The following is a 15,849-nucleotide window of genomic DNA, read 5'->3' on the forward strand; positions in this document are numbered from 1 at the left end:
AGACATCAGTAAGGGCAAAGAAGCAAGGAAATAAGAAAATTTCGTTTCTGTTGTGCTTCCAAGCTAATAATCCATTGTTAAGGTTTTGAAACATTGCATATTTTTATCTTTATAGTATCATATGTAAATAGTACTCACTTTTGCAAGTGAAGATCGAAGCACTTCGCCCATACCCACTAGCTAATCAAAAGAAGGGTCAAAATTTGAACTTACATCAGTTGATACTAAAGTCAATCTCCCCCCAAAATGTCTTGCTCCTGTTTCATGTTTCACATCTCAAGTTAGTTGTCATTACATCAGCGAGCACCTTGTTTACAATGCCAGGTTTATGACAAAGCTTGGTTTATGAACAAACTGAGACCCTCAGCTAGCTGCCTCCTAGGAACTTTGCTGTTGCTGTTGTTGATTTTTAATTTCTCAGTGCAGTGTGGCTAGAGTGGCCAGAATTGCAGCCAACAGGAGCTTATCCATTTATTGTTTTACTAAATCCCTCCGGTTTTTACCTGAAAACTTCCTAATTTTCCACATAGCTTTTTTAAATGATTTGGCCATAGCATGAATCTGCTGTGCCTTGCAAAAGTCAGGGCAATATTGACATCTCAGATTAAAAGAGAAAAGTTATTTTGAACTTGTCAAAATAAAGGCAGGGGAAAAAAACTGTGTGAGGTATACAGAGGACATTTTAATGGGAGCGGCCTCCTGTGACAAGAAAGAACTTTAAAATGTGCTTTCCAGCCTTACAGTTAAAAATCTTAAGTCAGTGAAAGCCACCAGTGTTTACAGGGAAAAGCTTTTCAGCTGACGCTCACGACTCAAAGCCCAAATCCCAGAGAGCATGTCTGTCGTGAGCCGTGTTTTACCTACTGGTTCGCAAGCAGAGGGGCTATAAGGGCACTGAGAGGCAGCCTGGCAGCAAACCAGAAGTATTTCGACCACAATGACATGTAAGTTCAAGAGTTCAGACACATTTTCAAGAATTTCCCTTTGCAATGGCAATTAGAAGCCGTTGCTAAAGTCCAGCTGACCAGACTCAAGACCCGAAGGGAAAGGGCTGCCCTGTAGGGCCTGTTTTTGATTCTCCTCCTGCAGATAACTCCAAGTTTTGTGACCTCGGCTTTGAGGACAGGCTGCTCTGTGCTAGAGAAAGCAAAGAAATGAGATCCTAGAAGCCAAAACCGAAGTTTTATTTTCTCTCTGAGTGATTCCTTGAGAGTTAAGATGAGTCTTTCTGGGCAACTCAGATATGAAACAAATCACGGAGCTAGTGAAATTCAGTGTAGTGATGATGCCCAAGTATCCTTTCATTTCTTCTTCATTTCGGGTTGGAGTGTGCTCTTTCCTCATGGCATATACAAAGTTCACAACCACAGTATAAAGTGAGGAAAGTTCCCATGCTCCATGGTTTCCTCAAGACCTCGCCCTGAGGATGCAGTGTGACAAAGGGAAGGCACAGGGCTGTCTGGCTCTGGGTCCTGCAGGGATTATTACTGACTGTCCTCTTGAAGAGCCTGGGATATCATGAAGTATTGCCTCAGTTACCATAAAGGTCACATGAGATCACCTGGGAGGACATGAGGTACACCTCAGCTACTGTAAAGGTCACCTGAGATGGCACATGTACACTCCTTCACACCTACAGTATGTGATCAGTATGACTCTCAGGCAACCCAAAGTGAAGGGACACTCCAAATCTTAGTGATATGAGCACCCAGTCACTAAGGCTGGCTCACAGCGGAACAATGGCAACAGCATCTCCACCAGAAGATGTCTGAAATAACCCTAGTGAGCTGGAGTCAGAAACATGTTCTTGTTCTACAGGGCAACCTTTAATGGTCATGAATTGCTTGCATTTTTGTTGAACAAAAGAAAATATTAGTTAACATGTAATTCCATAGTCTGGGGAAAATACAACAGAAAATACTCCTACAGCAACAAAAATAGAAGCTTCCAGAATTAAGTCATTCATTCATACGTGGGGCTGTTAGTGATAGGGCACTAGGGGAACACAAAGTCATCTGCTTGTTTGACTGTCAAGATTGAGGTAATTCGCCAGTCTGTGATTACATCATAAATAATGTTAGAAGACTATTCATACTGCAGGAAGTCTGTTGTCACTGATCTGGGGCTTGACTGATTTATGTGGGGGCGTATGTTAATTAATTACATAGTCTACTGGAGACTAGCTGGCAAAGTCAGAGCCACTGCCTCAAGCAGCAACTGAGTTCACAAAGTAATTTTTTTGAGAAAATTTCCAAATTAGTATTTGGCTTTATTTTCAAAAGTCTCTCTTTTCCAGAAATGAGTTTTTTCTATTTTCACTGATTCGTTTATTACAAGGCATTTAAAGGTCCCATTCATGTTTAAATAAATTATCACAAACTCTTTGGTTTAATGCAACTCAAGTTTATCCTTATACTTATTTATTTATCTATGTGTGTATGTGACTAGTATGTGAGTGTGTGAGTTGTGTGATTGTGTTGTGTGTGTGAGTGCATGCGTGTGTGAGTGTGATGTGTGTGTTAGTATGTGTAGGAGTGTGTTTTGGGAGTGTGTTGTGACAGTGTGTGTGGGTATTGTGTGAATGTGTATGTGTGTGTGTGAGTATATGTGTATGTGTCTGCAGGCACACACTTGCCCCAGAGTGCATGTGCAGGCCACAGGACACCAGGCTTGAGTGTTCTCTCCTTTCAGTATGTTTTCCCCAGGTTTGGAACCCAAGTGTTGGGCTTAGCTTAAATATATTTTTTTTTAAAGAAACTAACCCACTGAGTCTAGTTGGCACTTACCATTCACTCATGACTGTGGGGCCATCCATTTTAGCATGGCGGACTTAACCCCGAATGAAAATTGACTCTTCCTCCTTCTTCCATGACTACCAACAACTGTCAATAGCTCCCCAGCTAAGGGTGGGGCTTTGAGCGCCCTTCTCCCTTCTATGCCAGAATATTGACTGACTTTATCTTGGGCAGGCCTTTTCATGCATCATAACCACTGTGGGTTTATAAATCAGATCTTTCATGTGCAGAAAACAGTATTTCACAACACAACAGCCCTGGTCAAACTCCAGCTCTTATAATCTTTCTGCTCGCTCTTCTAAAAATGTTTCCTGAGCTTTGAGGGGAGAAGATATAGTACTAGCGTCCCCATGAGGACTGAGCAATCCAACATCACTTACTCTCAGTGCTTTGACCACTTATGAGTTTCTGTGTTAACTGCCGTCTGCTTCAATAAGAATTCTCTAATGAGGTCTGAGAGCTGGACATAGAGATCTGAATTTAAAGGAAAGTTTGATACTAAGTCTATTTTGTAGAATAATGATAGACTGACCTCTGGGATCTATGACCTGTCCAGACAGAAGTTCTTGGCCAGATTTACAATAGTCAGCTTGCCTTTCCTCCTGTGTAGTAGGCATCAGATCAGGCAGCTGTTAGTTACCCTCAGAACATCTGTGCCATCACTGCACCCACAGGCGTGTCTTAAGACTGTAGCCTTTGTGTTTACACGATAGATCACCAACCAGCTAACAAAGTACCAGGTTCCTGATCATCCCTGCTCTCTATGGAGAGCACACACACACACACACACACACACCCCTCCTGTTTATTTTCTTGAGACTATCTCAGCAAACAAATACCCAGTACTGTGTACACCTGGCTGTATGTCAAATCAGAAGCTCCTGAGACACTAAATGCTCTCTGAACCATCAAAGGGTGGCTAATGAGCTGAGACTAGTCTCTGAAACCATTATCAGAAAAGAAATGATTCAAGTCTTGAGTTAGCCAAAATAGTTTTGAACTGACAGGTTTGATCAAAGCTCAGACTTAGAACACATAATCAAAGGAGGAAAGGGAAGAAGAGAAAAGCAATACAGACAGAGGTTAGGGATTGTTAGATGCTATTACAGTTTAGACTTTGCCCTAGGACTTAGGAAAATACAAAAAGATGTTTCTAATTAGTGCCAATGACCCACACAGCTCACTCTAGTGGGCAAGGGTACTGAGTGCCTTCGTAGAATAGTCTCTAACACCAAGGATATTTTTAAATCAGTTGCATGTGAACTGACAGGATTGTAGAGAAATTACTGTTTCAGAAGCTGCCAGGAAAGACAAGGATTCCTGATGCTCTATGGAGCAGTTAAATGATAACTCTTGTACCCAAATGATTTATTACATAGAATATCTACAAATTAGCCTGCTGAAATGGAACTTATATAATATTAGAATAAAAAATATTATTTCTCCTCAGCATCAATTTAAATCATACCAACTTTTTGGCTTAGTTGTGAATTCCAGTTAAGTTTTAGTATCACCTTTAATAGGAAGAAATGACCTCTTGCCGGGCCTGGTGATGCCAGCAATGAGGGGTGGGGCAAAGGATGTATTTTCTGTCTTTGATTTAATGAGGGACGTTAACCTTTGGGATCTCCATAAATCTCCTATTCCCAAATCCTCAGAAAAACAATAGTTTCTAGTATTCAAAGGGAAAATGTTGGAAACTATTGTTCTTAATAGTCTATGTTCCCTACAAGAGGACATTCTGCTCTCAAGTGAGTATCTGCCTTTCTGTGGGACACAAGGCATTCACCATGGCAATTGAGAGTGACCACATCAGGGCAAAGTTTAAGGAAGGATTTAGTACCCTCTCCATATCTAAATTGCCTTTAGGAAAAATAAGCGAAGAAGTCATTTTAATTAACTGGTATTTCTAATTGTCTACTCTAAGAGCCTATAATTGGGTGTTAGTCATTTCCATACCCAAGTCATGTATACGTGCATATGATATATATATATATATATATATATATATATATATATATATATATATATATTTAAAGTTAACAGCTAATCATTTCTTGAGGAAAGACATAAAATAAGTCATAATGGCTAAGGAAACATTTTTTTATTCTTCTTTCTGTTTTTGATCCTTATTTTTTGTCCATTAGATGGTATGCCCAAAGGAAAACAAAGTAATCACACTGTTTGACTTAGTTGCTATTAAGTGGTAATTGTCTAAAGATCTAACAGGGTGGATATTAAAGCTCTCTCCTAAAATAGGGACAATTATATAAGTATTGTTTTCAGTTAAGTATACTGTAATTGTGCCCTCAGCAATGTATCTACATAAGGCAAGAAAATTATGATTATGAACAATGTAATTGTATGTCATTATCTAAATTATACATGGTTCAGCCCTGCTTCAGAATGTGGGTTCCTTACGGTTCTTATTTATGGCACACAAAAATTGTATGTTCACCTTGATCAATAGTTAAATTGGTAATTAATAAATTCTTAGCAGCAATTAGCCCAAAAGTTCAAAGGTTATATACAAATACAACTTATCTAGGGATGGGAGACAGGTAGACACGCGTAATGTTGGCAGTGCTGACTTCGAAGGTCAAAAGATACAGCTTGGTAAAAACCCAGGCAGGGAGTCTTTGTAGATATTTGAGGCAGGGAAGGAGGCATTGTCAGAACATGAAAAGGGAACTTTTTTGCCACTTGGATGTGCAGGGAAAAAAGCAAGAAGTGGAAATTACTCTGCAGTGGTCGGAACAAACACTAAGTTCAAGAATAAAGCTAATGCACCTGAATCCAAACAAAGCAACACAATAGGCACACTCTATACAAATAAAATTGGATTTCCAAACTGGGTTTTAAGACCATACTACAAGCTATATGCTACATCAAGAGGTAAATGCTACCGATTCTTTACATTTTCAGAGAGCCCCATAAATTCTGCACAAAGGGCTAAATTGATTCACAACACGACCTCCATAAAAGAAAAGCCACCTTCAGGAAAAAGCTTTCCCCAAACCTTGTAGAACTTAATGAAAATAACTACCTCCTTCCAAACCGATCAGGAGGTGGGTTAGGCTGCTCATTGTCTACAATGAACTTAATCCCAACATTTAACACAGTAGAGATTTCAACTGAACCAACGCTTTGGGCAAATTGTGCTCAGATGCCAGGCATTTGCGGTAACTTCAACACCATGGCTAATTTTGTAGCTTTTATTGCCACAAAGCCAGCCTTTGGGTTAAAAATAAGGAAGTGGTGACTACAGAACAAAAATAAAAATTGGTATGTTATGGGGTAAGGGAATGGGAATCCAGGAAGTGTTGGGTTACACACAAAACTCGGTCTCTTTGCATACTGAGGCATATGAAACTGGTAGTTTCAATGGCCTATAGTAGTCATAAGAAACAAAAATTCTAAAGTATTAAGAGATACAAATTATGAATACCCTAAAAATCCAGTAATGTCAATGATGCATCGTTTGTCCATATCTTTTTCACAGAGGAAGAAAGAGGTAAGGTGCTCTTTTTTTTTTGGCAGTAGCTTAAAGGGGGTTTAAAGTGACCTTGGAAAACAGAATGTTATGACCACTTGGACTCTTTTTATTCAGCAAACAGATGATTTTAGAATGAATCTTTGTTTCCTGACCAATTAGAGTGCACTCGCACAGGACTGACTGTGTCTAAATGTTAGGGCTGGTACAATAAATGAGAACTAATAAAACAGCAAAGTGGTCCATGTTCAAGTCAGTGAAGTAGAGCAGCTCATAGGATTCATGATACAGCTGAGTAACTGGGTCCTGGAGTGAGTCAGAGACATTGCTCTGCTGATGGGCTTGTGATTGGGGTACCTGCTAAGTAATAACACTATACTCTAACTGTCCTCAGGCTCGGTGGGATGGCTTGACTGGGCGTATCACTTTCAATAAGACCGATGGCTTGAGAAAGGATTTTGACCTGGACATTATCAGTCTCAAAGAGGAAGGAACTGAAAAGGTAACCTCCTTAATGATGAATAAAATCACCAACGGACTCACTGAAGAAAGGGCACATTGTTCATGCATTTTAACTAAATGACACAGATAAGTGGGAGAATTATAAAACAACTTTGCTAGCATATTCCTTAGCATCCAGCATTCTAGAACATTCTCTCATGTTGAAAGGTAGGCATGGATGGGATAGATTCTCAAATTATATGTGGAACTAATAGCATTAACTAACATTCATCGATGCTTGATCTATAAAGCAAATATGTATTTTTGTCTACATAAACTTATGCACTGGTGTCCTTATGCCTGTTTCTCAGAGATTTTATGAAGTTGAGCTTAGATTTGGAACTGTGGGAATTGCCGCCGGTTTAGCTATGGTAAAGCATCCAAGGGTTACTCAGAAATTAATTTTAGCTGAACTCTATTTTGAGATTGGTGGCAGAGGGATGGAATAAAATAGTATGGAGAAGGCTTACTGGAGCAACTTAACATCGCATCCTTAATTTAGGACAAATGCTGCAAAACTTCATTTTAATACTGCACTCTCACTTTAGGATTATTTTAGCTGGGAGTCTCAATTTCAAAGTTTGAAGTTTTATTTTAGTTATTATTTAGACTAACACAAATGTAAAATATTAAGCACTGATGATAAAAGAATTTGGTTTCTCAATATATTCCATGATTTCAATCTAATATCTATGGTCACAAGTTTCAATCAGTATTTATAGTTTGAGAATTTGCCTTCAGAGCCCTAAAGAACAAAAGATATTGAAAGCCCAATGCTGTCACCTGAACATAAAAACCCCATAAACCAATACATTTTCATATAGTAGTGACTAACACACAAAACATGGTACTCAGTATAAAAAAAGTACTTTGAAACAATGTGTTGCTCGTTTAATTTCAAGTAGTTGAGTTTATAATTAAGGCATGGGAAGGTTCGAGTCTGTTTCATTGTTTCCTTTTACTGGGACACATTTTCCTACCTTGGAAGATTCTGACTGCCTTCTCCCCTCACACTCCAGCCCCAAGCACCATTCGTTGAAACAAAGATTAATTAGTCTGGATGTTGTAGAAGGCTCTCATGGGTATCACCATGTTTAAGAAAAACAATTAGCTTGCAATTTCAAGAGGACATGTGTCTGTGGTTTCCCATTTCAAAAACACTGCTTACTCCCCTTTCCCTAGTTGGGTCTTCACTCTGTCTCCCTCTCCCTGGTTGAATCATCTTTACCCTACTGTGTTCCTCTGCTGGTTTAACAGAGAACAAAGCATCTGCCTGCCCTCTATAATTGTACTTTTGGACCAGAAGGAACAGAAAAGAATGTTCACTATAGCCTAAAGCTTGTGGTTATTTAAAGGAATTTATCTGTTTCTCTAGGCCTACTCTTTTCTGCCTTTTTTGTCTTTTGTGGGGGAAGTAGTACTGTTAAGGAAATATTTTTGTTGTTGTTGTTCAGATAGGTGATGAACTAGATGGAACTATTGTGATGTCTTTACAGCTATCTATATACACAGCAATATTGTGCACATTCTACTAGTGGTTCTCTATTAAAAGCGAAATCTAATTAGATGAAAGTATTTTCTATTTGTTTCTTACCTATTCAATGATTGCAATAACTTTTTTCTTCAGGTGACTTGGGCTCAGTTCCTGAGATTGCTGGTTGAGCCTTGAAGGCAGTGGGGGACGCTAACACATGTCCCTCGAGAGCCAAGGGAAGACATGCGCACACTTTCCATGCCAGCTTCTCTGGGCTCACAGGCGAACCATTATCAAAAGTCCATCCACCACCACTTGCACCCAACTCTCTACTGTCTGCAAACTCATAATCAAAGGATACATCATTTGCCATATTTCTCTGTGTAGCTTAGGAAGTGTGTGTGTGTGTGTGTGTGTGTGTGTGTGTGTGTGCAACATTCATACAGGCTTCAATTACTTTCTACTATTTGAAGTGAGCACGCTATTCTGTGGTGCCCAGCCTTCATGCCCATTTCCTTGTTGTGCCTATTGTTGGTCTTTATATGAATTAAAATGCAAAATTCCAACCAACAGGTGAGGAGTGTCATGCACTCTGTATTCTTCATGGGTTCCATGCTGCATTTTAATTGAGTGTGTTTTTTTTATTTTTCCCACTGGAAACCAAGGCTGCTGGTGAAGTGTCTGTGCACTTGTATAAAGTGTGGAAGAAGGTTTGTACCCTGAAAACAACAGCAGGACACTTGGGGATGGTGTGGCTGCACCCTGCCAGTGTTACCAAACCAGTAGCTTAGCAGTTGCAGATGGGGGGTGAGACTGCACAGGCGCGGGGAGCAGGTTGTGTTTGCCCTTGGCATTATGAGGAATTGAGAGTAGACATCTGGTGGCTTAGTAAGTGACAGGTGGGTAAATATTCCCCCTAGATTAGCTTTTCCACTGGACAGGATCAGTGGCTGGGAAGACTGCAAGCAGGTTGCAGCAATGAACCCAGAGGCCCATTTTCGGTCTTCTCAAACCAAGGAACATTTCCCCTAAGAAGAAAGAAAGAGATAGATTTGACCCACCACATTAGCAGTCAAGGCAAGGGTACTTCCTGCAATGTCACTACCGTAAAATGTGGGCCATTTTCAGAAGCTCCCCTTTCTTATACGCTGTCTTTGTTTTGTCAGAGTCTTGAAATTTATTTTAGAACTGGTTTCCAGAGGACAAATCGTCAGAAGGCTTTTGATGGGAAATGAGATTATCTTGTGGAAGTTTAGCACCCACTATTTCATAGTTTATTGTACAGGATCATGTCGCCAGCCACTGTGCATAGATTTGCATAAGCAGATGTGAGACCCAGAAAGATTCTCGCGGAGAAAATGTCCCAGTGACAGCCAATGTTACCTTGTCTCCATTCTTGCTCCTCACTCCCACCTCTGTTTTTCCCCCTCTACCAGTCTATTTAAAACCAGTCGCTACAATTGCTGTTGACTGACGATAGACTGTAAATGACTTCAGGTTGTTGGGCTTGAGCAGCTTGTCAGGCTCCCTTCCACTTCTCAGATGATTGGCTGAGTCACAGGGAGCTTAAACATCTTCTACCAGTACCCAAAAGGCTCATCATCCCCTTGGTGGCAATCAGCAGATGATCTCAAAAATGCCTTTTAAGTATTAAAAGTCGCAGGCTTAATAAACCATTTCCTCGATGAACCAAGTTGCCAAAGGCACACCGGAGGTGAACCAGTTTCCCCACAGGTAGGAAATAGATGGTTCTACCCAACCGTTCTGAAAGCAGCTTATTGCTTAAGATTCCTGGCACTTTATGCTAGACTGAATTAATTTAAACTAAATACTCTGGGGGATAGAGTCTAGTCTCTGAAATTAAACTCGAGGGAGAGGGACAGGCCAACAGGCATCACAACACTGTGGCATGCGCACCCACATTAACAACTTGGCCTTGCTAGCCCATGACTTTCTTCCTCATTGCTGCGAACCCTGCACTGCTCCCATTATCAGCTGAATAGGTCACAGTTCATCTACTCTTCTCAGTAATGGCGCTCCAGTCCAGGGACTCACTCAAACTCAACAGACAAGTTGCAGTTCCCTAAGCAGATTCTGTCTTAAAGAGAAGAGCTCACTCCAGCATAGTCTTAGCCCAGGACTTTATTTAAAACACCAGATAGATCACCTGAAATTCTTTGCAAGCGAGAGAGAGAGTAATCTTTACAAGACACTTCTTCACCAAGGAGCCTCAAGACACAGAAATCAGAAACACTTTTAGTTTTGTTTTTCATACCTGCCTGGTTATTTCATTCAGCCATTTTAGATTCTGCTGGTGACTCTGGCCTTGGAAAATAGACCCTAACGGTCTCTTAAATAGCCTGCTTCACTTGTTAAAAGTTGGCTCAATATTCCCTGGACATTCATTCACACATACTTCTCAAGTATCAAATGACTACTTCCTCGTGCCAATTTAGACAATAAGAGAAGGCGGACCGCACAATTTGAGTATTCCTCCCCACACATAAGAGATCAGCATCCGTGGCTTCCCAGCAGTGAATTACTGCTGTTGGCTTTTGCTTCACAGGCTGAAAATTGAAGTGCTGCCTCAGAGGCACTCCTCCCTGGTTGCAGAGCATGGCCGCAAGGCCAGCATCTGGGCATCTGGTTAACTGCACAGCCCTGTCCAGCATGCATGCACCATCGCATCACAGAGTCCCACCTCATCAGAGACATTGGCTTGCTGACAACCTGCCCATTTATTTCAATTAAGAGGCAGAACCAGTACAACTGATCGCCCTTGCCTTGATTCTCATACTGGGATGCTTTTATTTAATGATTCCCCTGCAGTACAGCTAGCCGGAAAGCCGTCTCCTTTTCCTCATTTTACAGAGGCAGAACTGTGCTCTTGGGGCTGTGAGAGGTGCTCAGGTAGCCAGTGGCAATGGTCTCTTAGAGCTCCACTTACCACTTTGCCTCTGCTGGGAAAAGGAAGATGAGTCGGAGGCCAAGTGGGAGTATTTGTTGAAAGTGTGAAGTTTTATTTTAGAAAAGAATATTACAGCAGCATTTAATAATGCCATCTTTGAAGATGAAAGATGTCATTTAAACACACACTTAACAATATTAATGAGAATAAGAGGTAAAATGCATTCTGAATTTAAGAGTGGCTAAAGACACAAGCATGTTCTCTAATACTAAATCAGAAACTAAAGTCTCTTCTTCTCAGTGCCTATGTCAATGTTTAATTGAAATTTTTCACAGGCCCACCTTACACATAGTTTTCTCATGCAATACAACCTAAAGTATAGCTTGGGATAAGAATGAACAGACAACTCATTTACCTTGATGTGTGTTTCCTAAAAGCTAAGGTTCCGCCCCAAAAGCATTGAAGGAGGAAAGGTTGAAAAGACTGTGCCCAGTTTCCCAAGACAATGGCTCACGAAAGGAGAAAGACATTCTCCCATTAGCAGATAGATTATATACCACAACACAAGAGGACCTGAAAGTACTGAACAATTCTCAAAGACTCAGTCTCATACCCCATGGTACTCCTAATATCCAGTCCGTAGACAGCTGTTACACCTTGTGCTCCACTCAACTCCATTAGCCTCTTCATCTCTCCAACAAATTAACCCTGACTCATATGGAGGAGAGAGAGTGAAATAGTTTCTACTTATGTGTGGATGTGTTGTAGTTCTTAGAATTTCCTCAAAGAATTTATAGCTCTAAAATGATAGCTACAAGCTAATGATGCTAATGAAATCAACCAAAGAAAAGAAAGGAAAGATAGAAGGGACCTAGCATGTTTTCATGGGAAAACTGTTTAATTATGAACAAAAGGAAAGCCCATTTAGATTAGAGAGATATCTCAGTGATTGAGAGCATGTTCTGCTCTTCTAGAGGACTGGGGTTCTATTCCCAGTACTCACATCAAAATGCTCACAACTGCCTGTAACTCCAGCATGAGGGAATCTGACTCCCTCTTCTGGCTCCAAAGGGCATATATCCAGAGAGTATGCACACATACACACAAATAAAAATAATTCTTTAAAAAAGGAAGATATTCAAGTATCAAGCACAGATCTCCCCTATCTGTCTGAACTTGTCCATATGCTAGAGTCATAGACACCTCCTGATTTTCGTGGCTCATTTCCTTTCATGTTTTCTAAATTAAAAGGAAAAAAAAGACCTAGCAATCCCAAATTATTTCCCAAGGTGGGCTTAAAGAAATTGCTGTAAAAGTCATTTACTTGACTTATATTATTATTTGTGCAGCTTTTACCAGACAAGAGTACTTCCACCTTTACTGCCTCATTAGATCTTCTCACCATCCCTGTAACATAGAGAGCAGGATCCCAGAAAGGTTAGCATCCTATTTAAAGTCACACCGTCACTGCCTGGCTATTTCCACCTGATAGCCAAACACATTCCTTGTCCTGAGCCTGACAGTAAGTGTGCATAGAACTGGGCCAAATAGCTCAATTTTTATAGTTCTTTCCTAGGTCATCTCAGATGCTAAGTAAATCAATGTATGGGTGGAGTATCCCGTACCAGAATTGTTTGAGAAAAGTCTGGATTTTACTTTTAAGTCTGAGATAGTTTCATGGGCAAGGAAGATCTCTCGAGACTCAAGTCTCAAGTAGAAATTAGATGATGTTTCATATACTGATCAAAGAACTGGAAAGTTAAATTTCATCTTGTACTAATTTTTTGTGTTAGCATGCAGAACAATGGATTTCATGATAATATTTTCATGCATGCATACAAGTGCACTCTCTTCTCATCTCCCCTTGTATTATGTATGGTCCCACTGGTTCCTTACCTCTCCCTAAATCATCTCCGTTTCATGTCATATCTGTGCAAAATTTCAAACACACCCTGCACAGATAGCTGGAAAATGGTCTTTTATTATTTTTTATTTATTCTTCTCTCATACAATGCATCCCAACCAAAGTTTTACTCTCCCCACTCTTCCCATTTCCTCCCTCTTTTCCCCTCTATCCACCCCATCCCATGTCCCTGAAGAAAAAACAGCAGGCCTCCCAGAGGCATCAGTGGAATATGGAACAAGTTACAATCAGACTAGGCACAAGCCCTCACATCAATGCTGGCCAAAGGCAACCCTGTAGCAGGCAAGGGTCAATGATGCCTCCATTCCCACTGTTAGGGGTCCCAAAACAATACCAGGCTAACAACCGTAACATATATGCAGAGGAGTTAGCACAGACCCACACAGGCTCAGTGATTTCTGCTTCAGTCTCTGTGAGCCCCCATAAGCCCTGATTAGCTGATTCTGTGGGCCTTGTTCTCTGGCTATCCTCCAACTCTGTGGCTCCCACTATTTCGCCTCTCCTCTTCTGGGGGTTCCGTTTTTCAGTACTTCTGTTTTGACTCTGACACATCTCCTGAGGTCAGGTGATGCTGGACAACTTTGAATTTGGGCATCAGGAATGATCCACATGTATCTTATAGGATCTGCCACCACAGTAGCAGCAATCAGGCCACTGGGGAAATTAGAAGACATCATTTGTAGGGTCATGGAGCCTATTGAGTGCCAATAATCACCACTGGCTTTCTGATACCAAAAGTAAACGTCAATGAAAAACAAGATTTCCTTATTGGAAGAGCTCAAGGTGAAATGGACACAAAAGACAGATAAGCAAGTAATAATGAGAAAGTCATGAGGTGCTCAGACAAAAAGAAGCGTGCCCTGAGTCATGAAAGACATGAGGTGCTCAGACAGAGGCGTGCCCTGGGTGATGAAAGACAGGTGGAGCTCAGACAGAGACGTGCCCTATGTCCAACTGGGATGCTTGAGAACCCCCCTTAGCACTGGCTCCTCAGCAAGGATAAGTCCTGAATTTTGTCAACCTCTTGTCTGTGTAGATTCTCCCATCTGTCTTTCCTTTTTCAATTCCAAGACCCTTCACCACCCACCCTGCTCTTTCCATTCCAGTAACCACACATTTTAAAGGGATGGTGTTAGTAGGGTAGTGACATGTTGTTTGATGCCAGCAGAAAGTCACAAGAGTGCTTGTCTGTTACTATGTACTGTGTGTTCCAGTGCCTACAGTTGGGCTTGACATGGACGGAGGTGCTCAATGAACACACTATAGAGGGAAAATCTGATAGTCATTTACTCCTAATTTTTTAATTTAAAAAATAGCAATGAGCTAAATAATTAAAAGTAAAAATTCCAAGTCATTGTAGTGACACACAACTTTAATCCCAACACTCGTGAAGCAGAGGAGGTGGATCTCTGAGTTTAAGGCCAGCCTTGATCTACAAAGGGATGTCTTTGTCTCAAAGAGAAACCCTTCCAAATAACCAAAAATTAATTAACTAATTAATTAATTGAAAGTAAAATAAAAATGCCTCCTGTACCTGCCTTAAATAGCCTATTTTTTTTTCTGATTCTGTATCCACCCTCATTTTCCTATTATGTCACTTTCCTATATGAAGCAACCTCCACTGTAATGTCCTGGTGCTCCAGGATATAAGCTTTGGTTCCCATTCCTGGTATAGTGGGCCCTTTGTTTTAACATAAGTGCTATTGTGGGCAACTGGCAGCCTCTGATACTCTGTGTTCTGTGCAGATTGGAATTTGGAACTCCTACAGTGGGCTGAACATGACGGATGGCAACAAAGACAGGTCCAACAACATCACTGATTCTCTGGCCAACCGGACACTCATTGTCACCACCATTCTGGTAAGCTGTGAAGTCCAGGCTTTTATCTACATGCCCACACTTGACCTAAAAGGATCCTTCCACTGTCTTTTCCAGGCTGGCATTTCTGTCTGAATATGTCTATTTTTTAAACTGGGGAACTAAAAGCATACATTTGTGCTTAAAGGAATAAAATAAGCTCTCAAAAGCTCTCTACAGACCGTCCAGCTCACTGGAACCCAGCTCCATTCTCACTTCTCTCAGCCCCAGCCCAGGGTTCTTTCTTCTTCTCTGCCTACTGAATTGCTGGATGGTTTTAAACAAGAGGAGACTCTAGTCACAGATCAGGAAAGTGGCATGGGTGGGGGAGGGTCAGAGATAGCATTTTCTGTGACCCCTCTGTGCTATCAATCATCTTCCATGTCTTTCCATAAGCATGTTTTCTGCAATGTCCTTCCCCTGCACCCATGTTCCAGTTCTCTGGACTGGGGCAACACTCCCATCTCTTCTTTGTATCTGCCTTGGATTTCCCTAGTTTCCTGGTATAATAGGAAAACATTGCATTTCCATTCTTACTCCCCCATCCAGTGGGTCCTCTTCCATTGCCTCATAGCTCTGGAAATAACCCTTGTATTAACTGATCTTCAAAAGACTTGTGACCCATTGCAATCCTGATCTCATGCCCAGCTATCCACTGGACGTAGGCCAGCCATTTTTCTCTTTCTTTTCCCAAGGAATCTAGGTGGGCACAATCCACTCTTAACTCTGCATTTGAAGGTGTGCTTTGCTTTATTTCACTCAGTCCTTAGTATTAGAGATATTTATCTTTGAAGTTGCCTTGTGAGAATTGTTTATCAAAAGTAGATCTGGTTTTATGCTGTTGCTGTTTTCTTTTGTTTTCTTCTGGCCATTACTTTTGTTGCAACCACCTTATAA

The 15,849-nt window shown here is 40.9% G+C and overlaps 1 protein-coding gene across 7 annotated transcripts in view; it reads left to right on the plus strand.

Annotated features, from left to right (window-relative positions):
• The window catches only part of Grik1 (glutamate ionotropic receptor kainate type subunit 1), a 384,549-nt gene that overhangs the window by 318,682 nt on the left and 50,018 nt on the right, over positions 1-15,849 (plus strand). For 5 of the 7 annotated variants that reach the window (XM_041678559.1, XM_041678562.1, XM_041678563.1 and 2 more), the window contains exons 8-10: positions 6,683-6,790; positions 8,929-8,973; positions 14,842-14,955. In XM_041678559.1, coding sequence (XP_041534493.1) covers positions 6,683-6,790; positions 8,929-8,973; positions 14,842-14,955 — 267 coding nt within the window. The remainder of the gene's footprint in view (positions 1-6,682; positions 6,791-8,928; positions 8,974-14,841; positions 14,956-15,849) is intronic. The other 2 variants (XM_041678560.1, XM_041678565.1) reach the window with 1 other exon arrangement.

The sequence above is a fragment of the Microtus oregoni genome, unplaced genomic scaffold, assembly GCF_018167655.1.
Source record: "Microtus oregoni isolate MIOR12 unplaced genomic scaffold, Mior012 000030F_ref0000283, whole genome shotgun sequence".
In the NCBI taxonomy this organism is placed as follows: Eukaryota; Metazoa; Chordata; class Mammalia; order Rodentia; family Cricetidae; genus Microtus; species Microtus oregoni.